The sequence below is a fragment of the Silene latifolia genome, chromosome 1 (assembly GCF_048544455.1).
Source record: "Silene latifolia isolate original U9 population chromosome 1, ASM4854445v1, whole genome shotgun sequence".
NCBI lineage: Eukaryota > Viridiplantae > Streptophyta > Magnoliopsida > Caryophyllales > Caryophyllaceae > Silene > Silene latifolia.
Window position 1 is genome coordinate 199,300,052 of NC_133526.1, and position 17,698 is coordinate 199,317,749.

General features: G+C 35.3%; 1 protein-coding gene across 1 annotated transcript; it reads right to left on the reverse strand.

Annotated features, from left to right (window-relative positions):
- Positions 1-1,685: 1,685 nt before the first annotated feature.
- On the reverse strand, positions 1,686-6,717 carry LOC141617217 (putative protein phosphatase 2C 23). Its single transcript, XM_074434404.1, has 4 exons — positions 4,963-6,717; positions 4,751-4,864; positions 2,518-2,782; positions 1,686-2,106 (listed from the first exon to the last, which is right to left on the reverse strand). The coding sequence occupies exons 1-4, from the start codon at positions 6,541-6,543 to the stop codon at positions 1,991-1,993; spliced, it is 2,076 nt and encodes a 691-aa protein (XP_074290505.1). The 5' UTR covers positions 6,544-6,717; the 3' UTR covers positions 1,686-1,990.
- Between the last annotated feature and the right edge of the window lie 10,981 nt (positions 6,718-17,698).

A 17,698-nucleotide genomic window follows, 5' to 3' on the forward strand; every position in this document is an offset into this window, starting at 1 on the left:
AGGGACAAGATAAGAAAAATGATTAGCAAAGCAAATGAAAAAGACAAATTATTACAAAAATACAAGAAGATTAGTAGTATATTATATATTGGGAGAATTATGTAGAATTGACTTAAGATCAACAAGGCTTACTTTTATGCCTAACTTTTGTGAGGGAGATGACAAGTATGATGAGTATAATTGACACTTCTTAATTTGAAGGGAACTAATAAGGAACCAATTAAAAGCTAGGAGAAATATAACAAGATATGAAATTATGAATAATTGTATTAAAAATAGAGTCTACTAGTTAAAATTTGGATAAAATTAGGTGGTCGGGTTTGAAACATTGCTCTGCAATTTGTGGTGTTTCATGGTTTTAACCCTTTTAGCTCCCCTCGTCATTAAAACTGATATACGCTATGAATAGAATTATCTCTTTGTTCATTATAGAGTTTTTACTTGTATGTATGTATATTAAAAAATTAAGTAAGCATATGGAGTTAATGAAATATAAGCAAAAAAAAAGTCGAATCATAAATCACGATTACCAGTGAACACATTGACAGAACGAAATCAACTAATATACAGTAGTATGAACTAGAAATATAGAAACCCTTAAAACACGAAGTAAGAACGATCTTAATACACGAGGTCACACGTAGAGTTGGCAAACTTAGCATGACCCGACCCAAACCTGAGCAAACCTGGCCCAACAGAACCCGAAAATGATGCAAATCGAAATCGACCCGAGCCGATAACAACCCGTAACCAAACCCGTCAGATGATCGGTGACCCGACTGAGTCGGAAGGGAACTATAACTAAAAAGGTTTTAGTTATAAAATAATTTGGATCATCATTCATGTACTACAATCTTCCACATAGTTTGTATTAACTACTCGTATTTACTCAAGTGATCCAAAATTTCAATGAAGAAAACAAGAAAGGCCCACAAATTGTCAAAGTTTGTGAACTAACACAAACTTAAGCTCACCTTCTTCTGTCAGTTTCTAGCAACAGAAATAAAGGTCCAAAGGTCAACATAACAAACTTGGTGAAAACAAATGTTCAATAAAAGTGAAATATACAGTTTGACATTATTAGATTCTTCTCCCCCTTAAATACGTAAAATTAATATTTGGGACCATATTTCTTCTTCTGGCTTGATTGGTATACACAAATTAAAAGGAAATTTATGAGAACTGTGTTCATTTTAGTGAATTTCCCCTTTTTTTCTAACTTAAGTTGGACCACTTCATCTTTTATGAAAGTCAACATCAATTTATGAGTCAAATTTTGGATATGGCATAACAAAAGTTAACTCAAAAGTTCAAAAAATGAGTTCCCAAGCATTTGATGCTTTTTTTTCGATAAAAAAAAAACTAAGTTAATCATCTGACTAGAGAAGAAAGTGAAACATAAGTTTCAAGTTTCAACCCACCTCGAACCATACAAGTATCCCAAAATTGGCAGTAAAATCAGCTACTTAAATATTTGATGCTTTAATTTTTGCCAACTAACAAGCAAACAGAATAGATCGATGATAATATCGTCTCGTTCTTGTATAACATGAGATATACCGATTTAATTGCACTTTTGTTCGGTATACCGATAAACTATTTACATTCCTTTATTCTCACCGAGTCGGGTTTATGTGACTAATAGTCTAACAACAATGAAGCGAGCTCCTTAAAAAAAAGTCGGGTTTATTCTCGGACAAAAAATGGAATCAAATTTATTCATAAACTACAATGTGTTTCGGAGTATTTCAATGGTTTAACCCGAGATAATTTCTAAGCACATTTCTTTTTTATGTTTATACAATTGCTAATACCCTGTCAATAACATAACTCGGCTTTCTCTTGATCATCAATTGAGCTTGTTATGTGTGTGACAAGGATAATATTTAAGAAAATTTGCCTTAAAAAACTTTCCTTCAATTCAACCTCCCTTATCTATACCTTGGAAGAGTTGAAGACTTGAAGGCTTGTTCTATATGGTGGTTTCTTCTTATACACATGATCTCCATATCCTTCCTTCGAAAGAGATGACAATAATGGAGACATCGTCATGATACCTGCGTCGATCTCCCTGCGGTATTTCTAGCAACTCGTAGAAATCCAAACCTGAATAAAGATAATGAGTGTTACACTTCAGTAAAAAATAGTGTGATGGTACTCCGTATTAAATTTGGGTAGCGATCCCTTGACATAGACACCACTTTGTAACGATTTCCAAGGTTATCGAGCATCATAGGTAATATCAACCGCATTTATGACACAACGACTGGGATTAGGCCCCAGCCCGATTTTGAGATCAAGCTCAAATAGATACTCTGTATTTGGTAACATTGTACAAGACCGAAACAAAATATCACAGCAACAACGCTACCCAACGTGCCTTAAGAGCTTCACAAGTGGTAGGGTAGGAGAGTCTAAGGTACGCACTCTTATGAAATATGTGACGACCCTAAATGAAATATGTGGACAATTGCATCGAGTATAAGACATAACATGTAAAGAAAATCAGAATTTTACCAGCTCTTTTCGCTGCACGGAACAAAACTTCCTCAACCAAATGTTGAGCCGGATCGCCTTCCGGAGACAATGAAATGAAGTGCTCTACCTCTGAAACAGCCTCCTCATTTGTGAAGTACTGATAAAGACCGTCAGATGACAATATCAAGAACTGGTCTTTTGGTCCTAATCTATGGTGGTATAGGAATGGTAGGCAGTTAAGGTATGGTGAATTCCCGACATAGTCAATTCGGAACATCTCTAGAAGTGCATCATTCCACTTTTTCTGCAACATACAAAATGAATGAGTAAGAAAATCATCCACATTAAAACAAATAAGCAATGACCGATCATTAACCGCATTTAGACGTAATTTATGCCTAACTGTGGATTTTTAAAATAATAGTGAGTGCGAAATTTGGAGAAAAATCCGTGTCAGCTACTTCTGAAGGAGACTGGGTAAAGTTGCAAATGATAAATCGGAGATTGCCATCGGAAAGAAACATATTTTAATTTCAACATCCTTTGATTTCGCTGTAAATGCAGACCAAAGATTCAGCTCAGCAGTTCCATTCACAGTAAGTGAGTAATCACAATGAAATACTGTCTGTTCAGTTAGACGCTACGACAGGTTTAATTTGATTTCATTGACTGCAATGAATAGACAGCGAAGGTCGCACTCGATTCAGTTGTTCAGCCACCCAACTCAATGTTATTCAATGAAGCATGACATGAACTATCTTTGTTCAAACCATTAAATCACCTACAAGCATTCTAAGGAAATCTGTTGTGCCCTACATAACTCGAATGATAATCCCTTCATTTAATTCACATATATGGAAATAGTGATCAAATTGGTGACCACATTACCTTCTGTTCACAAAACTTCCATAAAAATGCATCAATTATTATGTGTTACACGACTCATACGTGCATAAACTTAAATGTGGAGGTTCCGTCATTTCATTGAACTAAAGTAGATGGTAACGAAGCTCAATTATAGGGTTATTTAATGAGAATACTATAACCTATGAGGATCCTTCTCAAAATACTCTTGCCTATAAATTAACTATGAATATAACCAACTTATGTATCCCTTCACTTATAATAGAATTCCCCTCTTTTCTACCTTATGTAGCCGGTAACCTTTGATGTGGGACTCATTTTTTTATTTTTTTATTAACAGCTTGTCTCCTTCCCTTCCCAACCCCCTTCCATTTTCTTCCTGTACAACGCTACCTCCAATTTCTCCTATTTCTTTTTCTCTAAATTTCTTCATAAATATAACCATCACTCAACTTTTTTAAAAAGCTTTTTTCCAAGTTTCATAACATACCCGGGATTTTCCAAATCTGAATCCAATTTGACTCCATTTCTGAATCACGTCACTGTTTAATCCCCAATTCACATATACAAAACCCATCATTAATTTCAATGAACTTTGCAATTAAACTCAATCTTTCACCCTTACCCTTCATCAATCTCAATCTGAAATTCTCTGAACACACAGAAATCACAATAATTTTCCCATATTTAATTGATAAAACCCTAAATTTATAATCTTTACAACTATTTCGATTGAATTACAAAAAACCCCATATCATAAATTCTTCAAAAATTCAATTTGTTTAAATATTTTGATTCAATTAGTGCTGAAGTCATTTGACTTGGGTTTTCTTTGGTTTATGACGTCAATTTAGTGTGGAAGACATAAATACCTTGTATAACCAACAAAATAGTACGAAATCTCGATTATACAGGTTATTCGCTTTTGCTCTACCATTTATGGTAGGTACCATTAAGGATTAGAGGCGTTAATTGTGTGATTGGTGAGGACAATGGTGCGATGGGTATCTGATGGTGGCGGCGGTGGGTCACTGGTTGATTGTGGTTGTGGTTTGGTTATTGATATGCGGTGATGATATGGTGAGGGAGGAGGGTGGTTCCGGTAATGCACCATCCCTGAAACAAGAAAAGCCTTTAAAACGTTCTAGACCAAATTCAATAGATATAAATCATATAATAATGCATGTTATTACCGATAATAATACTGTGATCAATCGAAAATTATGATCTTAATGATGTTGCACCAATTTCAGTTGGTTTTAATCAGAAGGTAACCTTTCCACTCATTCTAATATGAGGAGGGTGGTATATTAGTTGGTAATATTCATAGTTAATTTATAGGTCAGAGTATTTTGAGAAGGACACCTATAGTTTAGAGTATTTCCATTAAATAACCCCTCAATTATACCTGCTTGAGAAAACCAGCACCAAAAGCTCGAGTGACCTTCAACGAGCCTTTGACACGATCATTCGAAACAGCAAAGCAATCATCAGGATGCTCATCTCTAATTCTTTTCACTTCCTGAAAAATGTAACAAATCGACTTACTACTACTCACACAATTTCAAATCAATAACTAATCCAAGTAAACAAAATTTCGACATTAATCTCGGCTTTTACCTCTTCAACAGAAGTACTATGATCAATAGTAAGCTGCAAAGCAGTTAAATTACATCTAACCCCATCCGAAACCTCAAATTCATACAACGATTCCTCATTAATCCTTTCCAAATCCTGATCAACTTTACCAAGTCTAAGATCAGGCTCCTTATTGCTCCCCAAAACCGCTCGACTATCCCCAACATTCATCACATAAACATCTTCCCCTTTCATCAACATAGCAAGAACACAAGAACCCATTAAAGCCAATTCAGGATTTTCATCCAACATCTTATCAGCAATATCCAAATACGCATCCTCCGTCTTCCTCAACGCCTCAGAAAGCGCTTTCAACACATCCGAATGATTTACCATTTTACCCTCCACATCCCCACCACTGAAATCCCCTCTCCGATTCCATTGCTCCTTTAATCTCTTATCAAGCTCAATTCTTTCTCTATCCCATTCACACTTCCACCTCCTTTGATTCTCCTCCCATTTCTTATTTACCCCCTTAAACTTACTCCTCCCCCTTTTTGAAAGATCGCGACTTTCAAATTCCGAACAACTACTACTGCTGCTACTACTACTAGTACAACAAGATTGAATCACAGTACCCGACGACGAAGAGGTAGTAAAATCAGACTCATCCCATAACAAACCCTTGAGCTCTTTCTGAACAGAAGCATATAAATTAGACAGTAAAAAATCAGTAGCATCCGGACCGCTAAAACCATCATAAATACCAACAAAAACCCACCCGAATTCTTCGGATACAACCACATGTACCCGATCCTCACCCGCTTTACCCTGGGCCCACTGTAAATTCTGACTCTGCCACGATTCATCACTATCATCTATACTCGTCATCTCCGAACTCATATTATTATTATTATTACAATTATTACTACTACGATAAATACCATTATTATTAATATTAATATTATTGTTATGGTTATTATTGTTGTTATTTTCCGTGCCGATAATCCAATCATCACGGGTCAGAGCACCGGACCCGAATGTTTTGGATATGGCGCGACGGAGGCCTTTAATGAGGGACCCACCAGGCCGCCTACGGCGGCGGTTAGCAACAGAGTAGCTCCGGTCAAGCGGACCGGAGAAAAGTGGACCAGCACGCTCCAGCGGACCGGACATGAACCCGCCGGAACGATCAATCGGTCCAGACATAAACCCATGATCAGTAATCGGACCAGTGAGTGGACCGGAGAGCGGTCCAGAGCGAGGAATTGGTTGAAGCGGGACGGCGGAGAAGGAATTCGAGCTCTCAAAGAAGGCGGCGGAGAAAGTGGTGGTGGTCAACGCCGTTGACTCTAGAAATGAAGTGGTCAACGGTGTTGACGTGTTAGCGGAAACCGAAGCGCCGGAGATAGAGCGGAAGATAGAACCAGAAGGTGCGGATTCTTCGGAATGAATCTTAGCAGGACCGGAAGGAAGAATTCGAGTCGGATCGGGTCGGACGTAGCAGAAAGAGTGGCCGAGTCCTTCGTCGTAGTAAGAACCGTCTCCAGGCATGCAGAGGTGGTCGTGGGTTGGACCCGACCCGGTGAAGCAGTATCCGATTTTTCCTATACCATTTCCCATTTTGTTTTTGTTTTTATTTTTATTTTTATTTTATTTTTGTTAGTTCAAGTGAATGAATGAATGAAGAAGAAAGAATGAAGAAGTGAGGTGTAAGATAATTGAAGAGAGTTGAGAAAGAGAAAGAGATAGAGAGAGAAAAGGAAAGAGAGTTGACTTTGGAGTAAAGTATGGGGGAGATTTGGAGATTGGTAGGAGTTGTTTTGATATAATTTGTATTTTGTATTTGTATTTGTATTTGTATTAAAGATGGTGTACCGGTGGGAATATAGTATGATACTCTGATCGTGTCGATTTGAGCTTGAGCTTGGGTGTATTTGGAGTCTGCTCTGTAGTTTGAGCTCGAATTCGAAGTAGTCATCAAAATTTGAGCTCAAGCACTGAATTGAGTAGAAACACACGGAACGTAAGGACTTATCTGAAATCCATGTAATAATTAATGGGTAAATTTTAATCGGGTTAGGGAAGTTAATTACTTGGGTAATGAGTTGCGACTTGTGTGTTGATATGTTTGACAGATAACAAAAGTAATGATTATTGAGAAGAAGTTTTACTCCTATAATCATTATATGGGGGAGGGTGGGTAATGTATTACCCCTCTCTTGGAATAATATATTCGGAAGGTAAATAATTTCTCCAATACTCCCTCCTATTCTAAATAACTGTCCCATTTGTCATTTCCGTCTATTCACATAATTGTCCCATTTGCCATATTTGGACATGGTTTTTTACTTTCCTACCCTTAGCTCTTTTCTTTATTTACCATCTCACTGACCCATAACCCATCATATTCAATACTTTTCATTATTTAACTCATATATTCTTACCCCTATACAATAATTTTCATTATTTTAACTATATTCCTTAATTTTCGTGTCATTGTCCAAATGGGACACTTATTCGGAATAGGAGGGAGTACAAAATATGGAAAATGCACCTTCTATATCCCTCCCATATGCAGTTTTCCTTTTTACCCTCAATCCAAGGAAATCCTAAAAAGTTAAAGCTTAGAACCAGCTCGATCCCGATTATATATAACTATTTTTTTTCTCTTTTTAAAATCAAATTAAAAATAAATATATAGTTATGAGAGATCTTATTTGATTTTCGTAATAAGTACGTTAAAAATATCCAAATTTTATAAAACACTTGTGTAAACAAGATTTTTACAAAATAAAATAATTATTGGCAAACGTGCAAAAGGCAATCCTCTGGAAAAATAAGTGAATTAATGAATTTTCCCTCCAAAAAACATCTTTTTAAGAAAGAATAGTAATTGCTTTTACTAAATAAAGAAATTATTAATTATAGTATATTTCATTAAAATTAATCTTTTTTATCAAATTATATAGTTTTCACTAAACACTAAACTATAATATTTTAATTAAAATATAAATAATACTCCTATAAAATATTAAATTTTTTATAAATGCTATTATTTAAGAAAGACTTGACTCCTACTTTGTCTTAACAAAACTATAAATCATTTTGATTACTTTCATGACAAAGAAAAATTGAGATAATTTATAAAATTGAAATCATCGACCTCGTGGTATAAAAAATACTTTTAAAAAAAATACAATTCAGCACATTACTCAATTCTCTTGAATTGATTTTTAGTTTTAATTTTTTTTTCTCGAAACAAAATACAATAACAAGAAAAATGAACAATTAATGAGATACCACTATTATTTTACAGTTCAACTTTACTCAATTTTCTGAATAACTTTACAGTTCAATTTTTTTTCCATATCAAAATATAATGACAATGTTAAAATTAATGGGGTTTTAATTTAGCACTATTAAATATAATACGGTATAATATTTCAGTAAACACATGAGATGAGAGAAAGTAGTGTCGTAAACTTTTACTCCCTATATACCACACCAATGGTAACATTGACTTTTTCACACTTGTCGAGACACATTTTGCAACGTGAATATATTTAGTTACACATTATTAAAAATTATAAAAATTTAATATTCTTATAGCATTTATGACGATAAATCAAACAAGATCTCACATGACTATATTTTATCTTATAGATTAAGAATAATATCGAAGATTTCCTACGACCATAAATAGTGTCAAGATTCTCAATATTACATTGATGTGGTATAGATGGAGTAGAAAAGTTAACGTTTACCATTTCCAACTCACTAGTCATGCAGCCTAAAATTAACTACTCCTTCTCCTTGTATTTATCTAAATTTCACCTAAGTATTTGAAGAAATCTTATATACTCGTATAGAGTAATGACTAGAAAAATCCATTGATTTTATGATGAGACGGTTGTCCGTATATGTAATAGTATTATTATCTGTTTTAAACAATTATTTATCTTTCTTTATAAGTGTTATTTTTATTATACTTTATGAGTGTTATTTTAATTAGAAATAAAATTATTTTTATTTTTTCAGCGAGGTTGAATTGGTAATGGTTAAAGATAGTGGTCCTACCCGGCTTGAATCCGGATTAAACCGGATGGTTTACAAAAAAAAAAAAAGATAAATTCGAAAAATGTTGGAAAATTTTAACTAAACGCGTCGAAATTTTCAACTGCCAGCGAGGGCGAGCGCCAGCGCCCTGCTAACCCCCAGTTCCACCACTGCCTACAATCGCTACCTTTTGTGTATACTGAATAACCCTCGAATATACATAATAACCTTAAAACCACAAATATCAGGTCATTTTGAAACTAAAAGGGTCGAATTTTAGCGGAGAAAATGCCTATAATATGTAGAACAGTTAGTCTTGCTGAAGACGGGTCGGAGCAAGTGACGGGTAATGCCACTCACAAAACGGATATGGGGGACAAGGTGGGGCACCCTCATGTACTTCCCTCTCTCCTCTATTTGGGTCATTTGTGAGAGAAAATGGTATCCGTCACTCTAAAGTGACGGATACGTGCCGTCTTCAACGAGATTTTGTGTGTGTAGAATACGTCGTTTGAATAATATCACAAAATGAGTTGGGGTGTATATTTCATTTCATACTTCCACACATCATCATGCATTGATGCTTATAGTTGACCATAAGTGAGATTAGTACACACACTGTATTGAGATTTGATGAAAAAACCAGGTGGGTAATAAATTGTGAAGTTGGTAATCAAAAGTCAAATAACTTGAAACTTGTTTCATCCCTAATAAATACCACTTGGAAATCCGTGCCATTTTACATCGTCATTTCAAGACTACTACAAGTCTTGAGATTATTTTAAAACTAATAAAACGATAGTTTGACTAATATTTTAGTCCTTCATAATTGTCCAAAAATTCAACCTCATCTTTCAAATATTTAATGTAATTTTTAGTTCTTTTAATAGTCAACATGAATAATGTTGCAATTTGCAAGTTGCAAGCACTATACCTACCCCATTCAACCACTTGACAACTATAAAATGTATAAAATCTTGTTCATTTGATTTTGTAGTTGATCAATATATTGTCTTACTAAATAAATACTTTAAATCTTTAATACTACAAAAACTTAACATTTCATTGAGTATTTATACTAAAATTTAAGTAATGCGTATAGTATGAAATGACTTATTTTTATATTATACATCTCGGATTTTAGTTTTAGCTATAGTAACTATGCTATATGCCAAAAACAGTTTTACACAACACTTCAAAATTTTGGTTATATTTTTAAAGTTATAGTTGAAAAATAAATGAATTTCTTGATCAATCAAATGATACGCAGGATTCGTTTAAAATGTACTCCCTCAAATTCTTTAGAAATGGCCATTTACTATTAACACTAAGATTAAAGTTGTGAGGTTTTACATATAAAGCAAAGTACTTTCAGTAACAAAAGCATACCCGATATAAAAATTGGGCATTTCTAAAGTATGAAAGGGAGTATTAAACTTTAACAGTAGTCTTCGCATACTTCTAAATTCTAAATATTTTTATAGTAATCGAAGGATCGATTAAAATGATTTAATGATGAAATAGTAGTGGTAGTGTTTAACTAACACCTACTTAAGGGAAATTATTATAATCTATAATGATAGTAGTACACTCCTAATTAATAAACTTGATAATTCAATATTATCATGATTCATGATCCTTTAATTTGTGGGTGGAGAAGCACTATTTACATGATTCATTGGGCTTGATTATCTTAGCTGCCCCCACTAGTTTATATATATGCTCTTGGTCTTGTGATTTTGATTTTGTTTATTTTTTTATCATAAAAATTAAAAAGTAAAGATTTGAGAAGATTGCAAATGAGACCATGATCGATGATGATTTATTAATTTAACTTCCATTTGCACTAACAAACAGATCCAATAACGTGAACTACAAAGATTAGTTGACAATTGATCTAAAAAATTAAGAACCATTATAATGTTTCGTTGAATTCTAGAGCTATTTTATAATTAGCTGACAATTAAATTGATTAATTTCACACCCGACTTTTTTTCCAAATTTCTAACTTCATTCTTATATTATTCATAGGAACACAATAACCAAATTACTAACCAATGTTTTCGTTTACAAAAAAAAAAAAAAAAAAAAAAAAAAAAAAAAAAAAAAAAAAATCCTCACCAGTTTAAAAGATCTTAAGAGCAATATTACTGTAGTCATGTATCAAATGGTAAACACAGATATATTCGTATTTCAAAACACCAATAAATGTAAAATACGTCGCTTTTATTTGTTGAGTTTGTACAACATATCGAATATTAAAGTAGGATGACCAACTTATATAAGTACATAATTATATTAAGTTGTTCGAATATCTTCCTTAATTAATGTTGGATGATCAACCTAAACAAGTAATTACACATAATCTACTTAGGCTCTGCTTTTTTTTGATCAAACTAATCTGATCCAATCAATCGAATCGAATCAACTTATAGGATCTCGAATCGAATCAACTTATAGAATCGAATCGAATCAACTTATAGGATCTCGAATCAACTTATAGGATCTCGAATCGAATCGAACTTATAGGATCTGAAGTGAACTTAAATTAAGTGAGGTATAGGATATGAATCAACTTATAGGATCTCGAATCGAATCGAATCAACTTATAGGATCTCGAATCGAATCGAACTTATAGGATCTAAACTGAACTGAACTGAACTTATAGGATCTGAAATAAACTTAAATTAAGTGACTTTAAGTCCAAAAGAACAGAGTCTTAGAACTATATATATTCATAGGTTGTTAAAAGTCATTATTATTATCACACCGAAATTGTGGAGGATGTTGAAATTTAGCCGAACTTGTATTTTCTTGTTCTTGTCAAGGTGGTCATGTTTGACAAAAGGAATATGGGATGGGTTGATAGGCTAATTTAGCTACAAAGTGGAAGATATATTTGCAAAATATGGTCTAAGAATGCTAGCCACTTAGCAAACATTATTCAATCTTGATTATTGTTTTGACCTCTATAGTCCTTTACTCCTTGAACCACAAATGAACTATCAAGTAAATTATAACTTACTCACATTATCTTCATCCTATCATTTATTTACCTATTTCATTTTGAAGTGTGTCAGTTATTTATTTACTTTTTTTATTTTAGGAATATATTTAGTAAGTAACTTGATCCTGGCCTCCACACTCAATTTGGTCAACTTGTCAACTAATAATTGACCCCGTTCGATCTATTTCCTTGTTGTCTAAGGGTTAATTTAATAGTTGAGATTGAGTCCATATAAATAACCCTCATCCTATATGTACACCTCCCTCGTTGGCAACTTCGCAACCTCGAAACTCACTTAAACATTATAACTCGTCTATATTTTAGTTTGAATTTGACCATTTATTTTTCTAGAAAAACACGGAATAATAATGTAATATCGACATTTTAAGTACTATTCTGAAAGAATGACATAAATGTTTTCATCATAGCAATTTAAAAAGTTATATGTACGAATATATTGTGAATTTTTTTTATTTATCAAAGCTAACATTATTTAACAATCAAAGTAAAAAAAAAAAATATGATGGAAGTATAGTATAGGGAGTAGTGTACTAGTGTGTACTATATGTGTCACACACCCATACATGCATAATGGGCCAAGTATTGTGTAAATGGAGTCTTGTCCAAGCAAGTTATTGGGGGCCCGGGCCCAAGACAAGCGTGCTTAAATGTTTCATGAGCAGCTATGCAACAATCCATTGGTAGGTTTAGGTGAAAAGAGAGAGAACTGAACTGAACTGAACTGCATAATAGAGTTGAACGGAACTGAAGTTAGAGTTGATTTGTGAAGAGATGAGCTGCACTAACTGCACTAAATAGAGTTAATATAAACTGAATTGAGCTAAAATTAAGTCCAAAAAAATAGAGCATTAGGAGTTTAGGCGATTAATACACCACAAAAATAATATTTCGCACGGTGCAAATGGTGGTTAAATTAACCAACGTCCTTAAACAATGTCATTTCTAATTTGGGTTTAACGGACAATAATGAAACTAATTTTGTACGAGTACAAAACAAATTGAAAATTCAAGTTAGTTAAGCATAACACTATTAATTTTGGTACGAGAGTAATCAATAATCATGTATTCATAACTGCCTAATAGCAAGCTAAAAAAGTTATCACGAATGAATTCATACTTTCTATGTAATCAAACCAAACATAACACCGTTCTTGTCAACTGTGCAATCCATTATATATTAGATTTCGTTTGCTAGATAGTTGAATCTTAAATTGATTTTTAAAACCAAGCCTCTCTAATTTATTCGACAATTTATGTCGAATAATAGAAGTGTCTAGCCCGCAAGGGTGGAGTCTAGTGGTTAAAACTTGGTGAAATTCCCAGGAGATCCAGGTTCAAGCCTCCCCAAGAAAGAAAATCTTGTGGAAAGCGTTAACTTGTCTCCGAGTCCACGCCTAATAGACTTCAAGCTGTCACCCTCGGGTGATTTACCCAGTATACGTGGTTTGCGGTATTATCACGTCGTCACCCGGGTTTATCCAAGTCTTGACCAAAGATAACGACTGCGGGTTCCCTCGTTACCAAAAAAAAAAAGTAGAGGTGTCTTTGTCTCTTTCTTTACCCCAAAGAATCCACTAGACAATGTCTTATGCAATTGAACAAAATTTTGACATGCATATAATGATGACATGAGGACTAATTAACCTCGTGTTTTTTGCCATTGTACCAAAAGCACAAAATAAAATCATGTCTATGCCTGCGGCTACACTATGAAATGGTGCTCTACCGAAGCCCATAGTGGAAGGTAAATAAAGCTAGTCCTTCTAAATCTACGTTAGCTAGTCAAGATTTTGTCTACAATAACATCATTTTTATGTTAGTGGCCTACAAGTACAAATTACAAAGACAATTGATCTCGACGTTCAATTCTTGTTAAGAAGCTTCAAGTTATAAACGACAAGATTTTTTTTTTTTTTTTTTTTTTTTACCTTCTTTAGTTCTTTAGGTTTCTTTTTGTTTTAAGATTGAGTTAAAGCGAAATTTTTGAGTTTCAATTTAACAATGTTATTCCGTATAATTTACTTTCTTTGATACAGTTTTCCATGTAATTTTTATCTATTGGGATTTTTCTGAAACAATCTCTTTGTAATGCTAATATACACAGGGGCGGCCAATGATATTTGAAGGCCTTGTTCTAATTTTAATTTTGAGGTCCTAAATAATAAGGTTGTAAAAAAAATTTAGTTTTTCATGTCAACTATTTTTACCATATTAAATTTTGTTAACAGTTTTATGCTATTACAATAAAAAATTTGTCATATGGCAAAAAAAAAAAATGAATTCTCCAGGTGTCGATCTTGTGTTGTCCATGTGTGCAAGGACTACATCTACCACTACACCACACTCATATTTGATTATGTATGCAGACTTAAAATTATAAATTTGAGGCCTTCTACTCTTTGGGCCCTGGTTCGGTGAACCGAATTGAACGCCTTATGGGACATCCCTGAATGGTTGAATATACAGCTGCGGGCATCCAAACCCCTTTTATCCTAATTCCTATGCTAGTATTGGTGTGCTCATAGATTCAATAAAAATTATAACTACCTCTTATAAAAGAGTTGTAAGAGACGAGAAGAATTGATTATGAATGTGTTGTATTCATTGATGCGTAAATTACAATATTCAGAGTGAGTACAAATACAAGACTTGAAAAAGAATTAACCTAATTACCTAACATATGGTGAGTGCAGCGAAAGAGTCGTGAGATCATTGGTGATATGATGACTTGCACCACTGTCAACGATCCACGGACGAGAGGATGACGGTTGGGAGGAGGCAGCAGTGTGCACTTGAGGTTGGGAGTTAGGACGAGGAATTTGCACATTTGGAAAATCGCGCTTGAATTTGCGACAAATAGTAAGATAGTGACCAAGATGCTTAGAGTATTGGCACCGGCCTTTGAAAGGTGTTTGTGATTTGGTGGAGGAATTTTTAGTAGGGGTAGGAAGAAGGGGTGTTGATGGGGAGGGCGATAGTAGGACCGGTTGAAATTAGGGCGGGTTTAGGCAGCTAAGGCAGTGACAGGGAAGGGTGAAGACGGGGCAGGGATGGGTGTAGTTTGTTTTATGGTAAGTTCATGATTGATTAGTTTTTCGTGGAGGGAATCAAATGAAATGGTAGTATCACGGGCTCTTACGGCATCGATAACCGATTGATAGGAGCTATCGAGACCACGAAGAACCTTAACAATGATGTCCTCGGCATCCATAGGTTTGCCAAGGGCAACAAGTTTGTCAGTGTATGATTTTAGTTGGGTCATATAGTCGGAGATGGAGAGGTTGCCTTTGGAAAAGGAGTCGAGGGTATCCTTAACTTGGAGAATATGGCCGCGAGATGGATTAGCATAGGTGTGGGCAAGGGTTAACCATGCTTCTCGAGAGGTGATAGCATTGGTGAGAAGGGAGGCAATATTGGTGGGTAAGGTGCCAATGATGGAGCCGAGGATGAGCCTGTCTTGACGTTGCCAAGAGTGTAGAGCCGGGTTGGTTTTTGTAGTTTTATCAGTTATGGTGGCAGGAGGAGCGGGTTGGGTACCATCTACGAACTTGAGTAAGTCCACTACAAGAAAAACGCGGGAAACTGACGGAAAAATAAAGCCCATACTGACGGCTTTTCCGTCGGTATTTCCCTTTCCTGACGGAAATTCCGTCGGAACTGGGGGTCGGCTTATTTCGTCGAAAAACCCGTATCGACGGAATTTCCGTCGATCTTCCAAAATCGACGGATATGTGACGGAAAATCCGTCCTTTTTATAGGTCAATAGTGACGGAAATTCCGTCGGTGTTTAGCATTACGACGGAATTTCCGTCGCTTATTGCCGACACGTGGCATTCCAAGTAGGTTTCAAATCACATTAACAGATGGTAGTGACGGAATTTCCGTCAGTATTTTTGGTTTACTGACGGAATTTCCGTCAGTTTGTGGGACACGTGGCAGCTTCTAGTTAAATCTGGAAAATGGGGAGGGAAATGCGGTGACGGAAATTCCGTCGGTATTTTAATATTACGACGGAATTTTCCGTCGGTAGTATTAAATAACGAGACCAGAAACAACGACTGCTGCTTTGCCCGGCCACGATGCGTTTTTGCATCGTTTCAAATACACTGCTTTGCCGACCACGATGCCTATTTGCATCGTTTCCAATATAAACAAAACCTGCAAAACACATCCAATTGTCGACCGCCAAGCGGGAATCCATTTTCACGTCGACCGCTAATGCGGGAATCAATACACAACAAAAGAGAAGGGGACGCAAATTGTTTTACATAAAAACATAGTCAAATTTGTACATTGTCTTACAAATTAAACAGAGAATTGTTTTACCATGTCTTTCATACTTACTAGACGACAATACTAACTAAACTAAAGTTCTAACCTAAAGGCTCTAACCTAAAGGCTCTAACTTAAAGGCTCTAAGTGTTTATAGGGTCAATAAAACTACCAACAATACCTCCAAACCCGTCATCACCACCCCCAAAGTCATCCCGTCTATGTGGAGTAAATTGTGAACACGTGTTTGGGGGTTGAGATGCTTGCAAATCAGCCCAAGCCTTTCTCATTGCCGCCATTTCTTCACTGTTCACGAACCTTTGTCTTTCAAGAGCAACTCGAGCGGATCGCTCATCATTCATTTGGGTGGAAAGCTGTGAAATCATGCTAGGAGCATAAGATAAAGACCGTCGGCCAGCTTTGTTAGGAGGAAGATCATACCATATTTGGGCCCCTGTATCTCCTGTCCCAAACATCCGGTTCTTCTCGTCAAATCCTCCTACAGCCTTGTAGTAGGCCTGAATCTCGTCGGGAGACTGTCCAGGTGGCAATGGCTGCCTCATCTCCTCTTGGAAATCACGCTGAAAAAATAGAAAATCGTCAGAAATGATATATATATACCTATCTTTATAAGAAAGAGATTATCGTTCTTTGTAATAAAAATAAATATTAAATTAAATTCAAGAATTTACCTCAACATCAGCCGCTCGAGGGTTAACCCACTCGCCCTTCTTATTTTTCTTCGTCTTCATGAACATCTTGTGGGGGGTGGCCTCTTGACCCTGAAATTATTATGGAAACAAGTAAAATCAAGTATATTTTTGTCAATCATATATATTAACCACTTTTTAAAAGCAATATAAACAATACTTACCAATTCCTTGAAAGCATCGGAGCAACTCTTCCGACCAAGAGTGTGGGTGCCCAATGCTTTCCCATCTTTCCATTGATACATGCATCAATCTTTTCATGGGGAAGTTGGAGTCCCTTCAGAACTTTTTTAATCTCATAAAAATTGCGCGCCATTTGATTTTCCTTTGGAATTATGTCACCAACGAACGACACAAAACTATTAGCGCATCTAAGAGATATGTTGTTCTCACATTTGATTGATAACAACCTAGCAGCTGCTTGCAACAAACTCATATCACTTCCCTCAAACACCGGTTGTTCAGCTTGCTCTAACATTTTAAAGAACGAAGAAACTTGGGGGTTCGGGGTTTCATAACGCACTTCTTCATCGTCAAGGTCATCAGGATTAAGTCGATCCTCCAAAATTTGGTCAACAGTATCACGCAATGCATTTTCCACGAACTCACGGTAAGGATTCTCACTAGCATTTGTACTAGGTAGTTTCTCACCGTGATACGTCCATACATAATAATTATCGGCGAAACCATACGACCAAAGATGAATTTG

Excerpts from the sequence above, each read along its gene's own strand:
- LOC141617217 (XM_074434404.1), bottom strand. The coding sequence starts at position 6,543 with ATGGGAAATGGTATAGGAAAAATCGGATACTGCTTCACCGGGTCGGGT. Across the intron at positions 2,783-4,750 it reads GTGCTGGTTTTCTCAAGCAG|AAAAAGTGGAATGATGCACT; the intron begins GTATAATTGAGG and ends TGTATGTTGCAG. Across the intron at positions 2,107-2,517 it reads CCGTGCAGCGAAAAGAGCTG|GTTTGGATTTCTACGAGTTG; the intron begins GTAAAATTCTGA and ends ATCTTTATTCAG.